The sequence below is a fragment of the Solanum dulcamara genome, chromosome 5, assembly GCF_947179165.1.
Source record: "Solanum dulcamara chromosome 5, daSolDulc1.2, whole genome shotgun sequence".
Classification (NCBI taxonomy): Eukaryota; Viridiplantae; Streptophyta; class Magnoliopsida; order Solanales; family Solanaceae; genus Solanum; species Solanum dulcamara.
The window spans coordinates 79,285,593-79,307,001 of record NC_077241.1 but is presented as its reverse complement, the minus strand read 5'-3'; the positions used below and the strand labels follow the sequence as shown (position 1 = coordinate 79,307,001).

The following is a 21,409-nucleotide window of genomic DNA, read 5'->3' as shown; positions in this document are numbered from 1 at the left end:
AAGAAATTGATAGATAACGAAGAGTTGTCCGTTGATTGTAATTCTGCCAATTAATTTTTGCACATGGACATTGGAATTTGGAATCTCCAACATTCCCTTTTGGAGGGTACTGGTCAAATGCTCTAATTGACATAAAAGAAACGTAAATGATCTTTGCACAACTAATTAAACAATATCGGTTTCCAATGTGGCGTGCGCGATTTAAATTTAGTTGGAATTTTAATACAAATTTTAAAAATTAAAAAAAAAACTAATTAAATAATATATCTAAGATCATATTCCCTCTGTTTCTTTTTACTTATTAAATTTTGATTTGACACACTTTTTAAGAAAATAATGATTGGTATAGTGAGTTTACCATTTTACTCCTATTAATTGATAAAGTTTTAAACATATTTACTCACTACATTTTTCAAAGACATTAATTCAATGTTAATAAATTGAGGACATAATAGAAAGAAAAAAATTATCTTTTTTTGATTTGTCAAAATTGACAAGTAAAAAGAAAAATCAAAATAAGAAACATTTGACAAGTAAATAAGAATGAAGAGAGTATAACTTAAACACTACAACATATTTTTTGAAATTTGATATGATTAATAGCTTGAATAGTCTTTTGTTATTTTATTTTCAAAAGTCTTTTAATTTTATATAGTTAGTCTCCGTGATTATTTTAGTTTTAGTTGAACATATAGTTTTTGGTACCTTTGTATTTGATAACTTAGTAAATGTAGGTGTTCAGAAAAAAAATATTAAAATCATTATTGATTTACTTAGGACCAACTTGCTAAAAAAGATGGAAAAATTAGCAAATTACACACTTTATAAGATTGGGTGCTCATTTAGACTATGAAACCAAAACATAAGGTTCAAATGTATATTCAACGTTTGGGCAGAAATTATTTGATTTGCATACACTCGTAATTAATCTTCTAGATCTGGCTTTAGCAATTGAACATCTATTGTTAAAAAAGTTATATTATGCATGTAAAAAAAAATAATATGATATAGATTAAAAATAAATTTACAAATATATATATATTAACAAAGGCTATTGAGTTTACATAAATTCATATATTTGATCCTCTTAATCCATTTCTGTTCAATTAGAAATCTTTTGTCTAAAAGTTAAATGGTTCATATAGAAAACAATAATACACATATAGGTCCAAAAAAAAATCACCTTATTTCGTATTTACATAGATTTTCAATATAAACAAAAATTTGCATAAAAACTATTAGGTTCTCGAAACATGCCTTCGATATCCTAGATTAATCACCCGTATATAAGCAAATGTACTTGATTATATTATTAATCCCCATTTGTAAAAATAAAATTGGGTATATTATTAATTTTGTTGTGCACACATCATTGTAGTATTCATGACTATTAGTATATATATTAAGTTATTATTATTTATTATTATACAAGTTAGTTTGGATTTTATGAAAAGGAAGTTACATCGTACCTCTTCGAATGTTTTAGAAAATTATAACTAGGTTGACGTCAATAAATAATTAATAATAATATTATGATTTTTTTCATGACCAGTGACTTAAGGTTATTATATGTAGTAGTAGTGGTGCGGCACCAAATTTATCTGAATCAGTATTTTTTGATGTTGATTATAAATTCATATGTAAAATTTAGGAAAAATATTAGATTAAGATTCATGATTTTTGAAGTACAATAAACATTAATTGAACACATCAAATTATGAATTCACGATGGCTAACTACTAAAGTCAAGAAAGAAGTTGATTGACGAGAATTGTCTTCTAAAAAAAAATAATTTATGATTATTATACTCCGATAAGTCAATGTTAGCGTGTTTTATACTCCAACAACTATGGAATTGTCAATAACTCGTCTTTATTTAATGTCACTTAACGTAAATTATATTGACTCGAACATCAAATCGTCCATGCCCACTTATTTTATCTTATCCTAAATCTCCAAGGTTTCATTCATTATGAACTAGAATTGATTGATTAATTATTGATTTATTAGGAGGCGCACTCAAATATTGTTTGATTAATTATTTTTTGTATTTTTGTGTTGCACTTTAATTAATATTTGCTCCTCAAGATAAATATGTTTTTTACTGGGCATAAATTTATATTTTAAAATTATAATACCCCACAGCTATGTCCCATGCTCTGAATTATGTCATGCTAGGCATAAGTTTGATTTCTAAGAATAAAAATTAAAGATAAATCCCTTTGATGGGAAAACTATGCAATTACTAGATCGTTTTGGTATGTAATCCTTAAGACCCGTTAAATTTTTGACCTATGAGATCTTTTCACGAAGGCCCAAAGTTCCCAAAAGAAATTAGGAGTCGCTGGGTATGTAATGTTTTCAATTTGGGTTAACAAAACCACAAAGAGGAAAAAAGACCTTTAAACGTATGTATATAGCCTAACAAGTTGAACTTTTTACAAGTTATACTTTATTTTGTATTGACTGTTAAAATTGGTTTCAATTTTCAAATATCATTCACACTTCAGAAACAAAAACTATTTTGTTTTTCTAAATTTCATTTCAATCTCGATATTGTTGGAGTTGGTTTCGAAGTAGCTATTGCCCCAAAATCTATGTGAAGAAAAAAAAACAGAACTAGTTATGCTAACAAGTCTACTTCAAGAATTCTGTTATACTTGTCATTCTATACTAAAATGAGATGGAGAGGATTCATATATAGTCGACCCTAACTAGTTTGTGACTGTGATGTTGTTGTTGTATTGTCATTCTATTACTAACATTATGACGAAAAATATCACAGGTGTTGTGTTTGTTTAGGAGATTTTGAGATCAAAGAAGAGTTACACCAGCTACCATCTTGTAATCACATTTTTCATGCGGAATGCATACGCCATTGGCTCCGTTCAAACTTCTCTTGTCCACTCTGTCGATGTCATGTCATTATTACCAATAAAAATCCACAACAACCAGCTTCTAATAACAACCCTCCGAGTATCATCGAAGAGGAAAGGGAGCAACACGATACAACGGTTAGCAGAGAGGAGCACGAGCAACATGTGGTGATAATTGAAGAATTGTCTAATGCTAGTAGTTCATCCTCTAGAACTGTTGACAATATTGAAAGAGATTTTTCAAATGTAGAAGCTCTTGTTATCAATATTAATAAGGCTCCTAATACATGAATGTCAATAACTCACACAAATCCAAAAATGATGCAAGTCTTTCTTTTATATAAAAAAGAAGGGAATTTGAAAGACTGCCTAGTTTTGTTGAATTTCTAGGAATTTGTAAGGCACACAAAGGTATTGCGTACTATAGTTTATAGAGAGAGCTTAGAATATGAAATTAAATATGACAATCTTTTTTTAATTTTGATAAGACATATGACAGTCAAAGCTTTTTTTTTCAGCGAAAAAAAATGAATATTTGAAGTTGAAGTAAAAAAAAAGTTCAGAAATTAAATTTTTATTTGAACATGGACGAGAAAAAAGAGTTTGTGGACATAGAAGTTCAAAATTTGGAAAAAAAAATCACTAATTAATATCCAAAATACAACACTTGATTCACATACACTAAAATACAAAGAAGTACAACATTATTTGCACTCTATAAATCTCCATGATCCTTTTATTCTTGAATATATCAACTAAATCTAATATTGGCTTCTTCAACTAAACAAAGTAATAAGACTACAAAACAATAACAAAAAGTCCCGAAGTTAAAAAAAAAAAAAAACTTTGCTATTACACACTTCTTAGAAGAAAAGCAAATGCCATATAGAGAGTACCAGCAAGAAATGTTGAGAAAATGGTGACCCTTGTAGGCATTCTTCCTTTATCACCTCTCAAAATCATAGCTTCATAAATTGGCAAACAATTTATTCCTACAAAACCAGCAATAAACATTTGGATAAAGAGTTCATCCAAATTTTGATCACCCTTGAAAATTTGTGCGAATGATTCGAGGAATGCTACTAAATTGATGATTGATGTTGTTGCTAGCATCACGAACATGGGCGAAACAACCCCAAACTCAAAAATTCCTTGATGGTACCTTTTACCTTGGTCATTATCGACTACTTTGCTTGTTACATTGAACCCTTGTGTCGATATGCCCAAGTGTTTAGTTAAATACTCAATTGTTCCAAAAAGTAAAGATGTTAATCCCCTTATCATCCACATTCTTTGGTCACTCCACCACCTTTTAAATGTCCCTTGATAAGACATAAAAATCAAGAAATCTTGTCCATATGCTCCAAGGAACATGAAAACATATAAGAAAAACCAAGGATCTGAAACCTGCAAACAATAAAAAAAGAAATGTGATATGTTATATATGTACATATACTTCATATTTAATGGTAATATACTTCTATTATTTTCTACACGAAAGAGAAACACAACACGTGATTTAATTAATTGAACGTTAAATACACAGAGTCATATATCATCATAAGGACCAAAAACAAAACTTAGTAGTAATATATATGGACAAAAAATGTTATTATCTCATTGTAATATCTATGGACCAAAAATGTTATTATCTCGTTGTAATATCTATACTAGTGAAAGAACTAATGGATTGGTACATACCTTTGGAAAGATGGTAACCCTATTGAGAAGAGTAAGTTGAGGGATGAATGCATATAGAGTAATTGGTATAGACCAAATGGGCCAAAATGCATAGTGAGCATAACAATGGGCCATAGCAAAGCCCATGGACTGAACCCCAAAAGTTAATGGGCTATATTTTGAGAAAGCAACTTCAAGAAGGCCCACAGTCCATCTCTTGTTTTGGCTGACCACATCATAGAGAGAAATAGGTATATCTCCTAAAAATGCAGGCCTTTTAGGATTGCAAAATACTGATTTCCAACCTTCACATTGAAGTCTATAACCTGTGAAGTAATCCTCCACTAGTGATCCATACCTAAATCCCATCTGCATAATCTTGAAATTGTTAGTTTGTGGCAAGTTGATTTAATATATAAGACAAATAGCCTGTTGGATTCACTGTTTAATTTATCTATCGGGTATATGTAGATTATATAGTGATTATACATGGATTATACATGGAAACGAGATCAACAAGTTCAAAACGTTTGTGTTGTTGATTCAATTCTACACCACATTCATTGACTTATATGTACTTGTTATCTTTGGCTCTAGCAACTTTTTCATGGCAACATGATCTAACACATATGACAAGTTCGATCTGATTGCCATGAAGAAGTTACTGGTGCTATTATACTCAATTACTCATGTTGCCTTCAGTGCTATCAACTTTCTTGTGGGAATTAGTTCGAATTTTTCATATATACTAGATCTTTCATGGCAAATTTGAACCAATTGCCACGAAAAAAGTTGGTAGTCAATATACTCTACAATTACTAACTTAGAATGTTACCAAAAACTCACCTTAGAACCCCAATTACTTTCACTCTCATAGTTGCAACTTGCTACATAATGGGCTCGCCGTAAGATTTCTTGGGCCTTAATGGGCTTATTCACAACATGATCCGGGATCAGTTCTGGAATTTCGGGCTGCTCGAATGAAGATGGACTCCCGAAAAAAGCCCGACGATGGAAAAAACAACCAGTTCCAACATAATTGGGCCCATTAAGCCCATCCATGCCCACTGGATTAGTATGAAACAGGCCTTTTATCTCACTTGCATAAATATCTGCTTCGTTAAGCCCATGAAAACGTTGAGGAAACTGAACGTAGGCTAAATTGGGCCGTAATGTTTGGTCCAAGAAATAACATAAAGCCCGTTTAGGTTTTGATGGATCATTAGAGTACATATCACAATCAAGTGTCAATATGATTGGTGCATTTGTCATAATTCCTGATACTCGAAGCTATCACAGGAAGAAATTAATAATAAGTTCAATGATATTTACCATGCTGTAATTAGTCAAACCATATTAATTTTAGGGAAAAGGGTACATATATATATTCCTCAACTTTGCAATATAGAGTGAAAATACTATTCATAAAAAAGTGGTGTATATATATCCTCATTGCTAATAAATGATGCATATTTATCCTTTTTGTATACTGAATTAAAAAAAATAATCAAAATCCATCTTTTATTTTGAATCCACACAAACCCATTTTATGACTGAGTAAAAGAGGGAATAAGTTTTTTTCATTTGGGTTAGGTCTGGAAGGGTAAAAAATATGGGCAAAGTAATTTTTTAAAGCCACGTGATAATATTGGATTAAAAACAATGTTATGATTTTTTTTAATGAAGGATATATTCATTCTACATCTCAAAGTTGAGCGGTATATTAACCCCTTTTTCCTTAATTTTATTTAAAAATATATAAATTGTCAATCTGATGAGATTTTTCTTACCAAAGCATTGAGGGCACCTGCTTTAAAATGATGTGGGGAACTCTTTTTTTTTCTCTTGAAAGATAAATAAGATTTGGCATCCCATGACTTGTCATGTCTTTGTCTTTGCCACTTTCTAACAAAACCTACACCATCAAATTTGTTAAAAGGAAAAGTCATATACATGATATTGCCAAATTAATCAGGAAACATTAGTTTTTAAATGCGTTGTTTTATAATTAAAGGCAAATTAGACTATTTGGCAACATGTATTGATGATTTTGTAGGTATTCATATATTTAATTAATATATTCATTTATTAATGATTAACTGAATTTAGACGAATCCTACATCTTTGCAATGACGGTAGAGTAAATCTCAACTGGGACGCTAAGTCTTTAAGGGAGTTATATTGTGACTCCCTAGGCAAATTTCATATAAAAATATAAGGAAAAAAATGAATTGAACTGTTACTGTATATATATCATGATAAATTACCTGAATAATAGAAGGATGATTATGACGAGTAAATCCAACCGTCCAAAATTTGGTAAAAGCTTGAAGCTCTTCCTCATTGTTAATATAATCTTCATCCACTTTTCCCCTCTCAATCACATTTTCTATCCTTGTCTTCATGCTTTCATACATCAACTACACATACGATACAAATTAAATAAAATTCTAATTACGCTGAAAAATAAGTAAAAACATTTTTATGTGTATGTAAACATTATATTATGAGAATATATAAGAAAAAAACTGATTTTTTTTATTATATAACACAAAGTAAGATTTTAGTATAATAGTAAAAAGGTTTTATGACATTCTAATATAATTTTTTAATGCCCTAGTAGATATTCGTGCACTACGACAAAGAGACATTTAATGATACATATTAGATTTTTCTTTTAGTGGTAATATTTATTGTAGTAAAAATATTTAGAGTTAATTATTTAGAGGCAATAGAGTTAATGTCATTATATCGAGAGTCATTAAAATCTTTAACAACATTTGTAAAAAATGTTGGTTGTAATTTGTAAATATCTATTTTCATTATTGTTGCTAAAAATAAATATAGCGGTTATTATATTTTTTCCTCTATATAATTATCGCTAAATTCTTTATTGAAAAAATTATTAGAAAAAATATATTTTAATAAATAATTACTGATTTTAACGATACATTTTAATTTTTTAAAAGCGGAAGATGCCATATACATATAGATTGGGACGATAAGAACCATATTTCAACGACATCCTATAGAAAAGACCATATAATATTAACTAAAATAACATTTATAATGGACCATAAAGTTGATGTCCCTTCAATAATTGCTATATAGAAAACAAATTCACCAAAATATCTCATATACAGGCTTAGCTAGATCGCACATGCATGCTTGCAGAAACAACAGCACCAAAGCTTGCGTCATGTCAGACCATATCGGACAAGTGACGGTTGCCCAGTTGATTAAGCACCTTCACCCACGACCGGTAGATCCTGGATTCGAATCACACTGGAGGTGAAGTGTGGAAACACAATAAATCCTTCAAAATGGGGGTTAAAAAAAAAACTCTTAAAATATCGTCATATCATAATAATAATATAAAAGTTTGTCCGGTGAATTAAAGGTCTAGCTATGCGCGGTGTTCGGTGAAGGGTTTGACCACAAGGATCTATTGTACGCAGTCTTACCTTGCATTTCTGCCAGAGGCTGTTACCAAGGCTTGAACCTGTGAACTCCTGATCACATGACAGCAACTTTACCAGTTACTCCAAGACTCCCCTTCATAATAATAATATATTTTTTAAAAATTCGAATAATATAATGCTGATTTAGTAATATTAAAGATCAACTCAAAGTTTAATTTGTTATAACAACAAATTGTTTGCTTTATTTTTCAGATCCTATATTTACTAAATTTCACTGTATAGAACTTAAACATTTTATAAATCATTACCTCATTAGAATTGGTATAAGGTACGTTTTATCTTTTCTTACTTGTACTTATTCACGTTGAAGATTTTTATTATTAATAAAAGATCGCTATAGGCTCCGATTAGTGGTATAAATTCGCCAGAAACAAATTAATAATATGTCAAAGCTTTAGCAGTTCTCATGGAAAATATATTGAAACAACTGAAAATAAAACTTTAAGAAAAAAAAAACATACCTTGATTTTCTGTGTCTCAGAATTTTGTGTGTAATTAGAACTGAAATATGCATCTGGACACCTTTGAATTATTTTATTTTCCCTACAAAAAGGCAACCAATACACAGCAAATTTTGCAGCTTCCATAAAAGCAAACAACGTAAGCTCCGATCCTCCATCGTCCGATACATAAATCGATATTTTCTCGATTGGATTATAATCATACGCCATAACTGATAACGCCGTGTTAACGACGTTTAACGGTGGTTCCTTATAAGGATCCGCCGTACAAATAAATATATCGAGTGCCGGAAAATTAATTTCGTTACTAAAGATTTTTATTAATTTTTCGGGACATTGTTTACGTGTTAGTGGACGCATACGAAAAGATTGAGTAGTTGACCACATGAAGGCTAAGATTGAATCGGAAATTAAAATGGAAATTGATATGGACAAAGTTATAAAGGAATTTGTGGAATTTAGGAGTTTTAGTGTATGGTTATAGAAAAGAGCTAGGATGGCAAAAAGGTAAATAAGTGCAAATGCGCGGTTGAGGATGAGCTGTCTTGGATTCACCTCGACGGAGTGAAGACCTTCACTGCCGGTGTTAACGGTGGTGGTGGTGGCTGTGGCGGCGGCGGCAGTTTCCATTTTTGCTTGAAGTGTGTTAATAGAGTGGATGATGGAGTGATATATTATTGTGGTGAGAAGCACTACTATTTATAGCAAAAGATTCCAAAATATTTCTCCCACTCATTTTTGTGTGTTCATTGTATTATATTTTTCATTTTTATACAAATTTTGAGAAAGAAAGAAGACTCTTTAATCTTAAACATGCTATTACATTTTTATAGTTATAAAAAAAATTCTTAAGATTAAATGAAGACTTTTTATTAATTAATTTCCAATTAAATAATTGAAAAAAATAGGTTGATTTATTAAATAAAATAATGTGATTCTCCGTATTCTTGCATACTTGATCATACATATCTTGATAAGAACATCATGTTTTATCGTGGTATTAAGAAAATGGAGTTTAAAATTTACAAGCATAAATTGTCGTAGATATAACTTTCAAGGCAATTTTATGTGGTCATCACCAACTCTATATAGTAGAAATATATATTAGGACCCGACATCGATGGACCAGAAAATCGATCTTTCGAACCTCTATGTCCCTTCAATAATTGCACTTGTATGTTTGCAGATTACTGCACCAAAGTGGTACATATATGCTACAATACTTTTAAAAAATTCGAACAATAAAATTATAACTTAATAATAGTAAAAATTAACTATATAATCAGTTAAACTACATTCATAGTTTAATTTGTTATACTAACAAATTATTTACTCTATTTTTCAGGTCCTATAGACCTATACCTATTTAGAGTACTAAATTTCAGGGTATCGAACTTAAAACAATTTATACCTCAGTAGGATTGGTTTTAAGGTACAATTTAGCTTTTTATATCTATAATTCACAGGAAGATTTTTATTCTATTATTAATAAAAGACTGATAAACACTCTATTTAGTGGTATAAATTCACAAAAATACATCTAAAGGGGAGGGGGGAGTGCAACATAGTCAAAACGCGTTTTGAATGCATAGTCAAAAAGGGAGGTTCAATACGCGGATTTTACGCGTTTCTAGTTTTCTATAAATAGAGGACCTCTTGCCCTCATTTAAATCATCCCAGAAAGAGAGAGTAAGAATACAAAGAGAGTTATACACCAAGATAAATATTGTAGTCTTGAGTGTCCTCTTTAGTAGTTGTTCCTTTTACAAGAGGGAAGTGTTAAGTGTTGTTTTCTCCTTGTATTTGAGAGCAGTGTACTCTATATTTTATAGCGAGATCCTTCTACCCCGTGGTTTTTTCCCTCTATCAGTTAGAGGGGTTTCCACGTAAAATTCTCGTGTCCAATTTATTTTCATATTATTTGTCATATCAAACTTTAGTTGTGGTGATTCCTCCCCCAAACAGGGGGCATACCTTAATTTTCTGTGTCTCAGAATTTTCTGCGTAATTAGCAACCAATACACAGCAAATTTTGCAGCTTCCATAAATGCAAACAACGTAAGCTCCGATCCTCCCTCGTCCGATACATAAATTGATATTTTCTCGATCAAATTATCATTATATGCCATAACTGATAATGCCGTGTTAACGACATTTAACGGGGGGCTCCTTATAAGGATTTTCCGTACAAATAAATATATTGAGTGCCGGAAGAATATTAATTTCGTTACTAATGTTTTTATTATTTTTTGGGGACATTGTTTACGTGTTAGTGGACGCATACGAACAGATTGAGTGGTTGACCACATGAAGGCTAAGATTAAATCGGAAATTAAAATGGAAATTGATATAGAGAAAGAGATAAGGGTATTTGTGGAATTCAGGAGTTTTGAGTGTATGGTTATAGAAAAGAGCTAGGATGGCAAAAAGGTAAATAAGTGCAAATGCGCGGTAGAGGATGAGCTGTCGTGGATTCACCTCGACGGAGTGAAGCCCGCCGGCGTAAATGGCGGTGGTGGTGGCAGTGGCGGCGGCGGTGGTTTCCAATTTTGCTTGAAGTGTGTTGTTAGAGTAGATGATGGAGTGATATACTATTATGTGGTGAGAAGCACTGCTATTTATAGCAAAGATTTCAAAATTCCTCCGCTTATTTTATGTGTTTATTGTATTAAAAATATACTTTCACTTTTAAAAATACGAATCGAATATAAATTCTGGAGAAAAAGAGAACCTTTATTTTTTCATCTTTACAAAATCATCGATCAAATTCTTCATATTTGGAACGTAAAAATAATTATACTATAAAATCGTCTTGCTGATGCGATAGTTCTCTGGATATTTTTCCTCTTTAAGAATTTTATTTTATTACTGATAAAAAAATTCACACATGCACGCTGCCTTGATCGTAAAAGGCTTTGGTAATATCAAGCCAAGATCGAGGGTATGTGTGTAGAATTTTTATTTTATTTTGTCGTGTTTGGTTAGTCAAAAGTTAAAAAATAATTTTTTTTAAGTGGGAAAATTTATTTTTTTAAAGAAAGTAACATAAACAAGTTACGCAAGTGACATTTCACATTGATTGTATCCTCCTCACCATCCAACACACATCATCTTCATCCTACCTCCGTAACCCCTATCCTCCACCACCCACACCCCTATCGGCTTATTCTCACTCTTCACCTTTCATAATATTTATCTGGACTATATATAAATGCTTTTAGAAATAATATTCTCTACTTGTTTTTTGGAAAATATAAAACATTTTGTATCATACCAAACACAACCTGGCGATTGTGACATTTTATAAAAAAAATCTTGTAGTGCTCCTAAAAGGATTGGCTTGACGCCTGACACATTTAATTAATTTTCTACGAAAAAATAATATATATATTTTCATTTTTTTGGTCTTTTCTTCCTATTTCTTCAATTTACATGCTCTGTCAAAACAATCTATTGAAAAAAATAATGTTAAATATATTAGCGGCAGTTATGTCATTTTTAATATCCATAACTATAACACATGAATATTAGAATTAAAATAGAAATAAATAGTTGCTATAAAATATATGAGAGGAGAGCAAAAATTATCTCTTTTGCATACAAGTTTAATGTGAAAGGTACTATTATTTAAACAAAAAATATTTCAAAAAATATGATAGAAGTTATTCACCGACTAGTAGAAAAACACATGGTTTGATTAGTTCTTTCTTAATATTCCATTTTTTTTACGATTGTGTTTCGAACATTTTCTTTATTTTGATTGGTTTCCTTGTTTTCTTTAGTTTTTAAAGTTTGAGGAACATCAAACAAATTTCATTGAACATGCACGTCTCAGTGAGAAAAAAAATTCAATAATGCACCAAATTAGTAAAAAAAAATTATGAAGAAGAGAAAGATAACAAGCAACAGAAAAAGAACAACAGAAATGACAAAGCTCCTTGAAAGCGAATTTAGAGATGAGAAGAGATCTCAGAATGAATAAAAATCTCGTTGATTCCTTAACTTTGTCTCTTCTTCTGATGATGCTGGAATGTTATTTCTTTATAAAAAGAGAAAGAGACAGTATCTCATGATCCTTCATTGATGTAAGAAGAAAAGTCACGTAACAATTGTTTCTCTTCAAAATAAAAGACCTTTTGAAAGGATGTTGTACAAGAAAATATATATTAAGACAATATAAATATAAAATTTAAACAAACATTATTCTGTTCGTCCAACGATTTTATCACCTCAGAGGTGCACATTTATACTAGGCATATATAATTCATTGTACTTTAAGCCGTCAAATAACATGAAAAGTATTGATTTCCAAACATGAAACGTCAAATATTTTATCACCCGAAGAACAATTGGTATAGATAATGGCTAATGGGAACCGCTCAAAAAATTGAATTGCTTAATTAATCCCTTTATAGTCCATACAATAAAATTGGAGATGTCTGGAAGTATCAGAAGTGAAAAGCACGCAAACAAAGCGTGGAAACGAAACACAACAACTACTCAACTAGGTCTCGTAGCAGAAAAGTTTTGAGTGTAAGCTACCACTCATGCAACAACAAGAACCTTATAGAAGACCAAACAATTCATGAGGCCCAACTATTACACAAACCTTACATTTATCATGTTTAATCCAGCAAAAGGCCTGTTAACTTTTAGGTCCTTGCCATCCTTCCACTATGGTCCAAAGTTTCAAAAAGAGTTTAGTAGTTTTTTTGCGGTTTTTGTGTTTGATCTTTAATTTTTGTCCCTCAAGGTAAATAATTTTTTTTTGCACAAGTTTCCATCATAATATCCCGTAGTTATGACTCATGCTCTTAATGAACTTACGCCATGCTAGAAAAAAAAAAGTCTTACTATCACCCTTTTAATAAAGAAACAAAGTCTTGAATTCAAATCTTAGCGTTACCGTTTAGCAAAGGAAGAAAGAAAGAGTAAACACACACATGAGGGAGCGTATTGAAAAATTTTTGTTTAGTAAAGGCGAAAACCTACCAAGTGTTGCATGATGTGCTGAAAGAGTCAAATATATATACTAGACATTTGTTATTGTGCATCACAAAAATCTTACAGAAAGGGAAAGCATCAAGCAATTTCAACCATCGCATTTCATTAAAAGATGAACGCACATTAACAAGACGATGCATTGTATTTCCAGAATGCTGCAATGGCATATGAGTATTTACAACTTAACGCGAATAGAACACGACAGAAACCACCATTAGAAATACCATTAACTATTCACAACTTCTAATACCATATCTATACTAGTCTATCCTAATACAACTAGTTAATTACTTAACTGCTCTCAAAACCAAGCATGAAGTAGGCTAGAATCTTCTTGATGGCACAACGGTGACTCGTTCCAGCAGCCTAACATAAACCTATGTCAACACCCCTTGTTTCTTTCCTACTATATCTGGAGAATGAAGTCAAAGAGGTGACAAAATGATACAACTTAAAGATGCTAGTCTTAACTTTCCCCATCTTCCGCCTATTCATTTGAAAGCAGTTGCTCAACTGTCTGCACATTACAGGGTCAATTTTTTCATATTTTGACTTGAACAAATGAAAATCCTCCTCACCACACTGCAAAAATCTCTGCATTTAAGTGATTGTGCGGCGTGTTAAATTACAGGTAGTAGCAAAAATCTTATGCAGTGGTTATATATATATTTCAGTCTTAAATTGTTAAGATGCGAGAGAACTTACTGCCACGGATAATCACCCATAAGCATCATATCCCCTTCATCATCTGTAAACACGATCTCCCATTTATTTCGTGAGTGAAGCTCTCCATGGATTTCAAACATCTCCTCAAGCTCCTTTATAAACTCATCGTATCCTTTCAATATGGTTAAATCCACTGCACGACCTACAGCTACCCCTTGCATTTGAACCTTCTCAAGGGATTCCACATGCGAAAAAATGTTGAGTATTAATAATTAATATCTCTCTTGGCAATTATAAGTTTCTAAGAATGCAATTTTCTGGCTTTTGATTTAATACCTTCGTACGACTCCTGGTGGAACAACTCTGCTTGCTTTGAACCTCCTTTAGGGGTAACTGTAAATGCCCTTGTAATTGATCTTTGAGGTCTATTGAAAGGTCAGAGTTTTGATCTGAATCACCACCAGGCACCGTGTTTGGAGGTTCTCTCTCTGCGGAGACAGAAGAAATGTCGGCTGGCTGCGGCGGTAGTAGTGCCTCAGTAGTGCTAATTGAGGAACTTTTCAAGTCAATACCAAATAACCTACAGGTTGTTATGGTATCACATTTTCTCTCATCAACATGACTAACAATCAGCTGATTAGTCCCTTGACAGAATTGCGGGGTCAAAACGCATGGAAAACCAGACCAAGCTGAAGCACTTTTACTGTCTTCTGTCTCATCCACAAGCATACCTGAAGAAGTATTTAAATGAGGAAGCAGCCAACCACCCTCTGTATGAGACATTAATGTGCAATTAGTACTGCTGTTGATGCCAGAGGTGTTAAACTGAGGCGAGTCGAGGGAAGGATTCCAAACCGCTGAGGCAATTGAGGATGCAGGTTCTAGTAGGAAAAGAAAGGCAAGATAATTAAGAAAGTGAAAATGGAAATGAAATATCAGCAACCAACACATGAAAAACACCATGCTGTTGAGAATTTTCATTCAGACCTGATATTTTGGTTTCACCATGTAGCCGATGCCTTTTGTTCTTCCCTGCTGTTGGCTGGACAAGGGCATTTGGAATTGAAGACACATAAGGTTCGATTTCCCAAGGAGAAACTCTGTCAGGCCTAGATATGGATGCAGGCTCGTCCCATCGAACCTGGAACGAAGGGAGATACTGGTGATTACCAACTGAACTTAAAGAATATTGCTTAAAACAAATGTTCAACAAAAGATATCAACTATATCAACCTTCAAGGATCGCCATGTAGAATCTTTCCACTGTGAGGAAAGATCATCAACCCTAACTATAGTGCCCATATATCTGAGAAATAGCAAGGGAAGACCCCAAGAAATACCAATACATGTCAGTACTAAGCAGTTGGCAAATAAACATCTAGATCAAAGGCTTCGACATCTAATTTGAAGACTTCTACATACTCCCTCCGTTTCAATTTATTTGTCTGGTTTTAACTTGGCACGTAATTAAGAAAGCAAGGAAGACTTTTGAATGTTATGGTCTTAAACCAAAGATATGTAGAATGTACCAAAATGCTCTTTAATCTTGTGATTTTAAACATGTCAGGTGGAAAGTTGAATTAAAGAGTTGTCGAAAAGAGAAAGACATATTTTTTTCTAAACGGACTAAAAAGGAAATTAAGACAAGCAAATCGAAATGGAGGGAGTATTTGATATAACTTACCTTCTATCAGGATTCTCTTCCCCTTCAAACTGCATTTTAAATCGCATGCCAACTGAATATCCATGTTTAACAGCCTCTAAGTATTTGTTGAGGCCTACGATGAACTGACTGGTTCTGAAGGTTTTGTCACCACAGAAAATTGAAAGAGCATATTAAAGATTTAGTATGTTCTCTGGCATGAAAGTAATCTCTACTTTGCAGAAGGATGATGGTAGTTGAAACGAGAAGTATGTGACAAACCTCGGTTTGTAGTAAACAACAAACAAGGTCTGGGTTGTAACAGCATGAGATGCTGTAGCTAAGACTCCTAGGTGCATGCTCTGGCTAGATATCACTGATGACGGCATTGAGCTCTGCTGGCGACCAAGTCGTCTGACCCCAACTCGTAGTTCTCCATTCTGACCCCTAGAGCCAGCCAACATACATATCCATTAGATTATTAACAAACCAACATTGACTGTTCCGGAAATATGACATGACATACAATAGTCATAGATTATGTAATCAAATATCACACTCATATGAGAAACCAGGACAAGAGAGAGATACCTCAAGAATACAAAAGAATCCCCTGCCACTAATCTCTTTGAAGAAACAAAGGTACTCCACCCTGTGGTAAGTAAGTGTCTCCGAGGTTGGCCTGTAAATTAAAACAATGACGAATGAGTTTTGACCTTTATAAATAAAGCTTCATTGATATCTTCTGTTACATACTACAAACAAAAAAAATACCTCTAAATATATGCTTGAAGTGCCACTCCATGTCATGAAGGTCTTTCGCAATCAATTCCTGGGTCGGAGTCTGCTGGTTCAAGTCCTAACAAAGCATAGAAAGCACCAGAGCTAACTCGTCAATTTGTCAAAACAGAGAAAAAATGTGTAGGTGAAAGGATCACACTTATATTACCAGGGGAGGAAGGCATTCATTAGCATGTTTCCTTAGAACAGAAAATCCACCGTGAGTGCTTGTATCAGAGGCAGTCAAGACCTTGCTGAAGGAATGAACTCTAGGCCTTGCAGGCTCAGAAGGGCATGGATCCGGACTATTCGGCTCGGCTTGCTAAATTAGATCAGCAATTACAACCAAATTGATCAATAAAATGCATAAAAGCAAGTGAATACTACAACAGTTTTAACTTCTTACATCTGGTGCCTCTGGCATCAAAGTGATCTGGGCATAGACTTCATCACTATCTTGCTCAGCCTACAACATTGTTTGGGGGGTGAAAAAGCAATCATCAAAACTTTTACAATTCAAAGACAAAATTGTTTGAACTTTAAAGGCAGCCCGGTGCACTAAAGCTCCCACGGTGGAGGGGTCCGAGGAAAGGCAAGACCAAAAGGTCTATTGTAAGCAGCCTTACCCTGCATTTACACAGCTTGAACCCGTGACCTCATGGTCACATAGCAACAACTTCATGAGTAACGCCAAGGCTCACCTTCAATTGTCAGGACTTTGAACCCAACAATTAATTCATCACTTTTTTTGGATGAAATACTAAAAAGCATGAATACAATGTATGTAAAATATACTGATTAAAGAACACAATAAAAATAAACATACCAGGAGATCAATGTGAATAACACGACAAAGGATCTTTGGTTTGAGATTGAATGATGGAACTCTCTGATCCATTTCTTGATTTATTGATGCTTCCAACTTTCCACAAAACCAAAAAAAGTGAGACAAAAAGAGAAAGATACAAATTTGACAATCCCCAAAAACATTACTAAAAATAACCAAAAAAAGACACTCAAATTGAGAAATCCAATAATTGACCCAAAAATTTATAACTCCATAACTCAAAACCAAGAACTTAGCTTTGAATCAACCAGTTTCACCTAAAACAGAAAAAACCCAGAATTTAATTTATTCTTAAAAAAAAGAAAAAAAAACTTACTTGCTCCATGTGACCTTGTGGGAAATAGTAAACTCTTTCTCCATCTTTTGGAACATCCACTAATGGACCTGCACACAATTTCCATAACTCTTGATACAGATCATCTTTACCTGAAACTTTTCCACAAAAAAAACACATTTTAAAAAACGAAACACAAACACCACGAAAAAAAGGGTCCAAAATTCTCAAATTAAACTTCAAAATCAAACCTTCAGCTGAAAAATAGTTCTTTTGGTGAGACTGATAACACCCATTTTTACTCGCCATGAGTTTAATCAAACTTAAATTCCAAAAACAAAAGGAGACCCAGAATTCAGAATCTCAAAAAACATCCCAAAACTAACTAAAATTCACCACATTTCTTCCCCCTTATAACAAGAGCAACACATATAAAAGCCTTAAAGAAACACCCCCACCAACAAATATATACAGAAAGAAAAAAAAATGCCCAACAATAGTAGTAGTACTACTACTGGAACAACAGAAGCAACAACAGCTTATTAATAATTTCTTTTCTTTTTCTGTTTTATTTGTATTAGAGTAAAGAGAGAGAAAGAGAGAACTCCGTTACAGTGTTTTCCCAAAAATAGCTTAATATATGGCTTGATTTGTTGCTTTCTATCGCTCCTGCAGAGAACGTGCTTGTCTCCTTTTTTCATCTATGTAGTGTGAGGGAGCACAGCAGGAGGTGGGGAGTGGGGGAGGGGGTGGGGTTTGTAACGCTTGGTTAGATATCATCGCTCCTGCTACAGTAGTAAAATTGTTTTATTTTAGGGAATAGGTCAAAAACGGTCTCAAACTATTTGAAATAAATAAAATTATTCTTTATTTATAGTTTGATTTAAAAATATTTTTATCCTTAATATTTGGTCTAAAAATATTTTTATTATTATTTAATAGGTCAAAAATGTCCTTTGTCAAATATATATATATATATATTTTTTTTGAACACATTTTCTTCTTAATAATATTTCTTTTATTAGCAAATGTTTATCCAACTTTAATTAGAAAAAAATAAAAAAATTTCTTATTTTATTATAATTATTTTTTATCTTTTTTTGAATAAAAATTAATGATGAATTTATTATAATCTTATATAAATGACATATATTATCCGTTAAACTTAGAATACATGAAATTATTCTTGATTAATTGTGAGATTATGAAGAATAAAATAATTTTCTATATTTTTATTAGTTAAAGTGGTTTAAAAAGAAAAAAAAATAGAATTCCTTAAAAGTAATATTTTATTAGGAACAAGATTTTTTTAAAAATAAAATAAATATATATATATATATATATTATTTATTCGGAAAAGGATATTTTTGACACATTAAAATAACAATAGGGGCGTGTTTAGATCAAAGTATTATCAAAAGGGTATTTTTGGACCAAACTATAAACGAAAAACATTTTTGTTCATTTCAAATAGTTTAAGAGTTTTTTTGACCCTTTTCCCTATTTTTAATTAGAGGTATCAAGTTCAACTTTAAATATGGAGAAAAAAATTATTTGGAGTGCTAATATATAATTCAAATTTGGTCAGGACTTCAATGCGGATATATCACCTAGCGAAAAGCTAAAAAAAAAGAGTAGAATTTGAATTTTATAATGATTATTTATGTGATATTTAATAAATTTATTGACATAAATATACTAGTTAAGAAAAAATATATTGAGTTTGATAAATCCGCATGCGGATTACTAGCTCCGCTCCTGAAACTAACTATGGTTAGCTAGCGTTTGGCTTCAAATTCTCAAATACTCATGGCAAGTTATTTTTGGATGAAGTTTCATATGTCATTTGGCCCCAAATTATTTCAAGAATATTTGACTATTTCAAAAAATATGATATACTCGTAAGTTCTAAAAAATATTTATAATACCCATAAATTTGTATTATCATTCTATAATGAACACATTCCATTAAAAATAACCTTATAACATAATTGATAACAATCAACAACAACAAAAAACCAATATAGGCAAGATTAACATTAATCGCAAACTCAAACTTGTCACTGATTCAGTTGGAATTATAATTCTTTAAAAGTAAATTGTTCTTTTTTCTCAATCATGTCACTCAAATTATAATTCAAACTTTTTTAGAAGATGTAGATAAATATTAGTTAGAATAAATAAATGATGGATATTTTTTATAAAAATATAAAAAATTGAAGTATATTTAAATATCTAAAGCTTTCCAAATACTAATCAAAGTTCTCAAATATAATTTTTTGTAGAACTTATGAACTTGAATGTTTGTCAAATATATTTGTCAATTTATACCGCAAAACACTAATTTTGAATTTTTTTTATGCCAAACGGCGCCTTAATTTCTTGTAATTATGGGACCAGGTTGTTTGGGTGACGACAGTTTTTTTGACGGAAAGTTAGAGCAATTTTTTTTTATTATTATTATTTTTTTTCCATTTTGGAGGATTTATAGTGTTTTCACACTTCCCCTCCAATGTGACTCGAACCCAGGACCTACCGATCGTGGGCGGAGGTGCTTAACCAACTGAGCAACCCTCACTTGTCAAGTTAGAGCAATTGATACTGTCCTATTTGGGTTTGTTACTAACGGCGTCAAATGTAACGACATGCTAATTCTACAGTTTTTTTTTTTTTTGTAAGATTTGTTTGTGTTTGTGCATAATTGTCTAGTTTACTGTAATGAAAAGTTATTACCCTAAATCGGGTGGTAAAAAGTAGATTATTTTTAAAGAAAATTTAGTTTGTTAAGTTATGATATTAAGTGGGTGGGGGATTTTAATTTTTCTATATATAAACATTGAGTCGTACACTTCGAATTCTACACACTTTTTTCATTTAAATAAATATTGAGTCAGTCGTCTCAAAATTTTTGCACTATTTTCGATTAGTTGGGCATATTGAATTCTCCTCATTATTTATCAATTGAATAAATGTTGTGTTGATCGCCTCTTTGCACTATTTTTCAATTGAGTTGGACACCTCGAATTTTTGTATTATATTTTGACTGAATAAATATTGAATTGATCGCTTCGAATTCTCTGCATGTATTTTTTTTCGAGTAAGTGGGTTCAAACCTTGGAAATAACCTTTGACAGAAATGCAAGGTAAGGCTGTGTATAATAGATCATTGTGGTCGGACCCTTCTCCGGACCCTGCGCATAACGGGAGCTTTAGTGCACCGAGCTGCCCTTTTTTCAGTCAGTCCACTGAGAGTTAGGGGAAAAGTAACGGCGTTAAGTAATCGAGTGCACCGTTTCTTACTAATTGTCTGCTTCGCAGCAGCCAACAGCGTTGGCTCATCTATACCAGACACACTAATTATGTGTCATTTTTTCTGCGAATATAAAATTTAATAAAATAAAATAAATAAGACTAAAAAATTAAAAATTTTAAAATAATATTTATTTAATTTATTTTAAATATTTTTTATTTGGTTATCAAACGCAACAAAAAAAATACACATCTTTCACAAAATATATTATCATTTTTGTAGTTTTCCTTCCTACCAACCAACATAGCGGTAATATCTTTTGTGTACGTTAAAAGTAATGATGAAGTGGTAAGTAATATTCTATCTTTAACAATTATTTTAAATTCGAACTTTAAATATAGAGCGTCTTTAATAAAAAAAATAAAAAAAAATATTAAAATTAAATTA

The 21,409-nt window shown here is 31.8% G+C and overlaps 1 protein-coding gene and 1 pseudogene across 2 annotated transcripts; both read right to left on the bottom strand.

The window, feature by feature from the left end:
• Positions 1-3,718: 3,718 nt before the first annotated feature.
• Positions 3,719-9,286, bottom strand: LOC129890187 (cellulose synthase-like protein G3; annotated as a pseudogene). The gene is made up of 6 exons (XR_008766989.1): positions 8,500-9,286; positions 6,824-6,976; positions 6,347-6,471; positions 5,403-5,846; positions 4,578-4,925; positions 3,719-4,283 (listed from the first exon to the last, which is right to left on the bottom strand). The product of XR_008766989.1 is annotated as a cellulose synthase-like protein G3 (transcript).
• A 4,298-nt stretch (positions 9,287-13,584) lies between these two features.
• On the bottom strand, positions 13,585-18,428 carry LOC129890186 (auxin response factor 9-like). The gene is made up of 14 exons (XM_055965744.1): positions 18,326-18,428; positions 17,755-17,870; positions 17,418-17,513; positions 16,998-17,057; positions 16,761-16,913; positions 16,586-16,670; positions 16,403-16,493; positions 16,094-16,258; positions 15,854-15,967; positions 15,403-15,475; positions 15,157-15,310; positions 14,506-15,050; positions 14,209-14,396; positions 13,585-14,097 (listed from the first exon to the last, which is right to left on the bottom strand). The coding sequence occupies exons 1-14, from the start codon at positions 18,411-18,413 to the stop codon at positions 14,028-14,030; spliced, it is 1,998 nt and encodes a 665-aa protein (XP_055821719.1). The 5' UTR covers positions 18,414-18,428; the 3' UTR covers positions 13,585-14,027.
• Between the last annotated feature and the right edge of the window lie 2,981 nt (positions 18,429-21,409).

Bases quoted from the DNA above. Each gene is read 5' to 3' on its own strand.
- LOC129890186 (XM_055965744.1), bottom strand. From the start codon at position 18,413: ATGAAAAAAGGAGACAAGCACGTTCTCTGCAGGAGCGATAGAAAGCAA. The intron at 15,311-15,402 runs GTTGATATAGTT...CCTTCGTTCCAG, and splicing joins CTACATGGCGATCCTTGAAG to GTTCGATGGGACGAGCCTGC. The intron at 14,397-14,505 runs GTATTAAATCAA...TCCCTTGAGAAG, and splicing joins CCACCAGGAGTCGTACGAAG to GTTCAAATGCAAGGGGTAGC.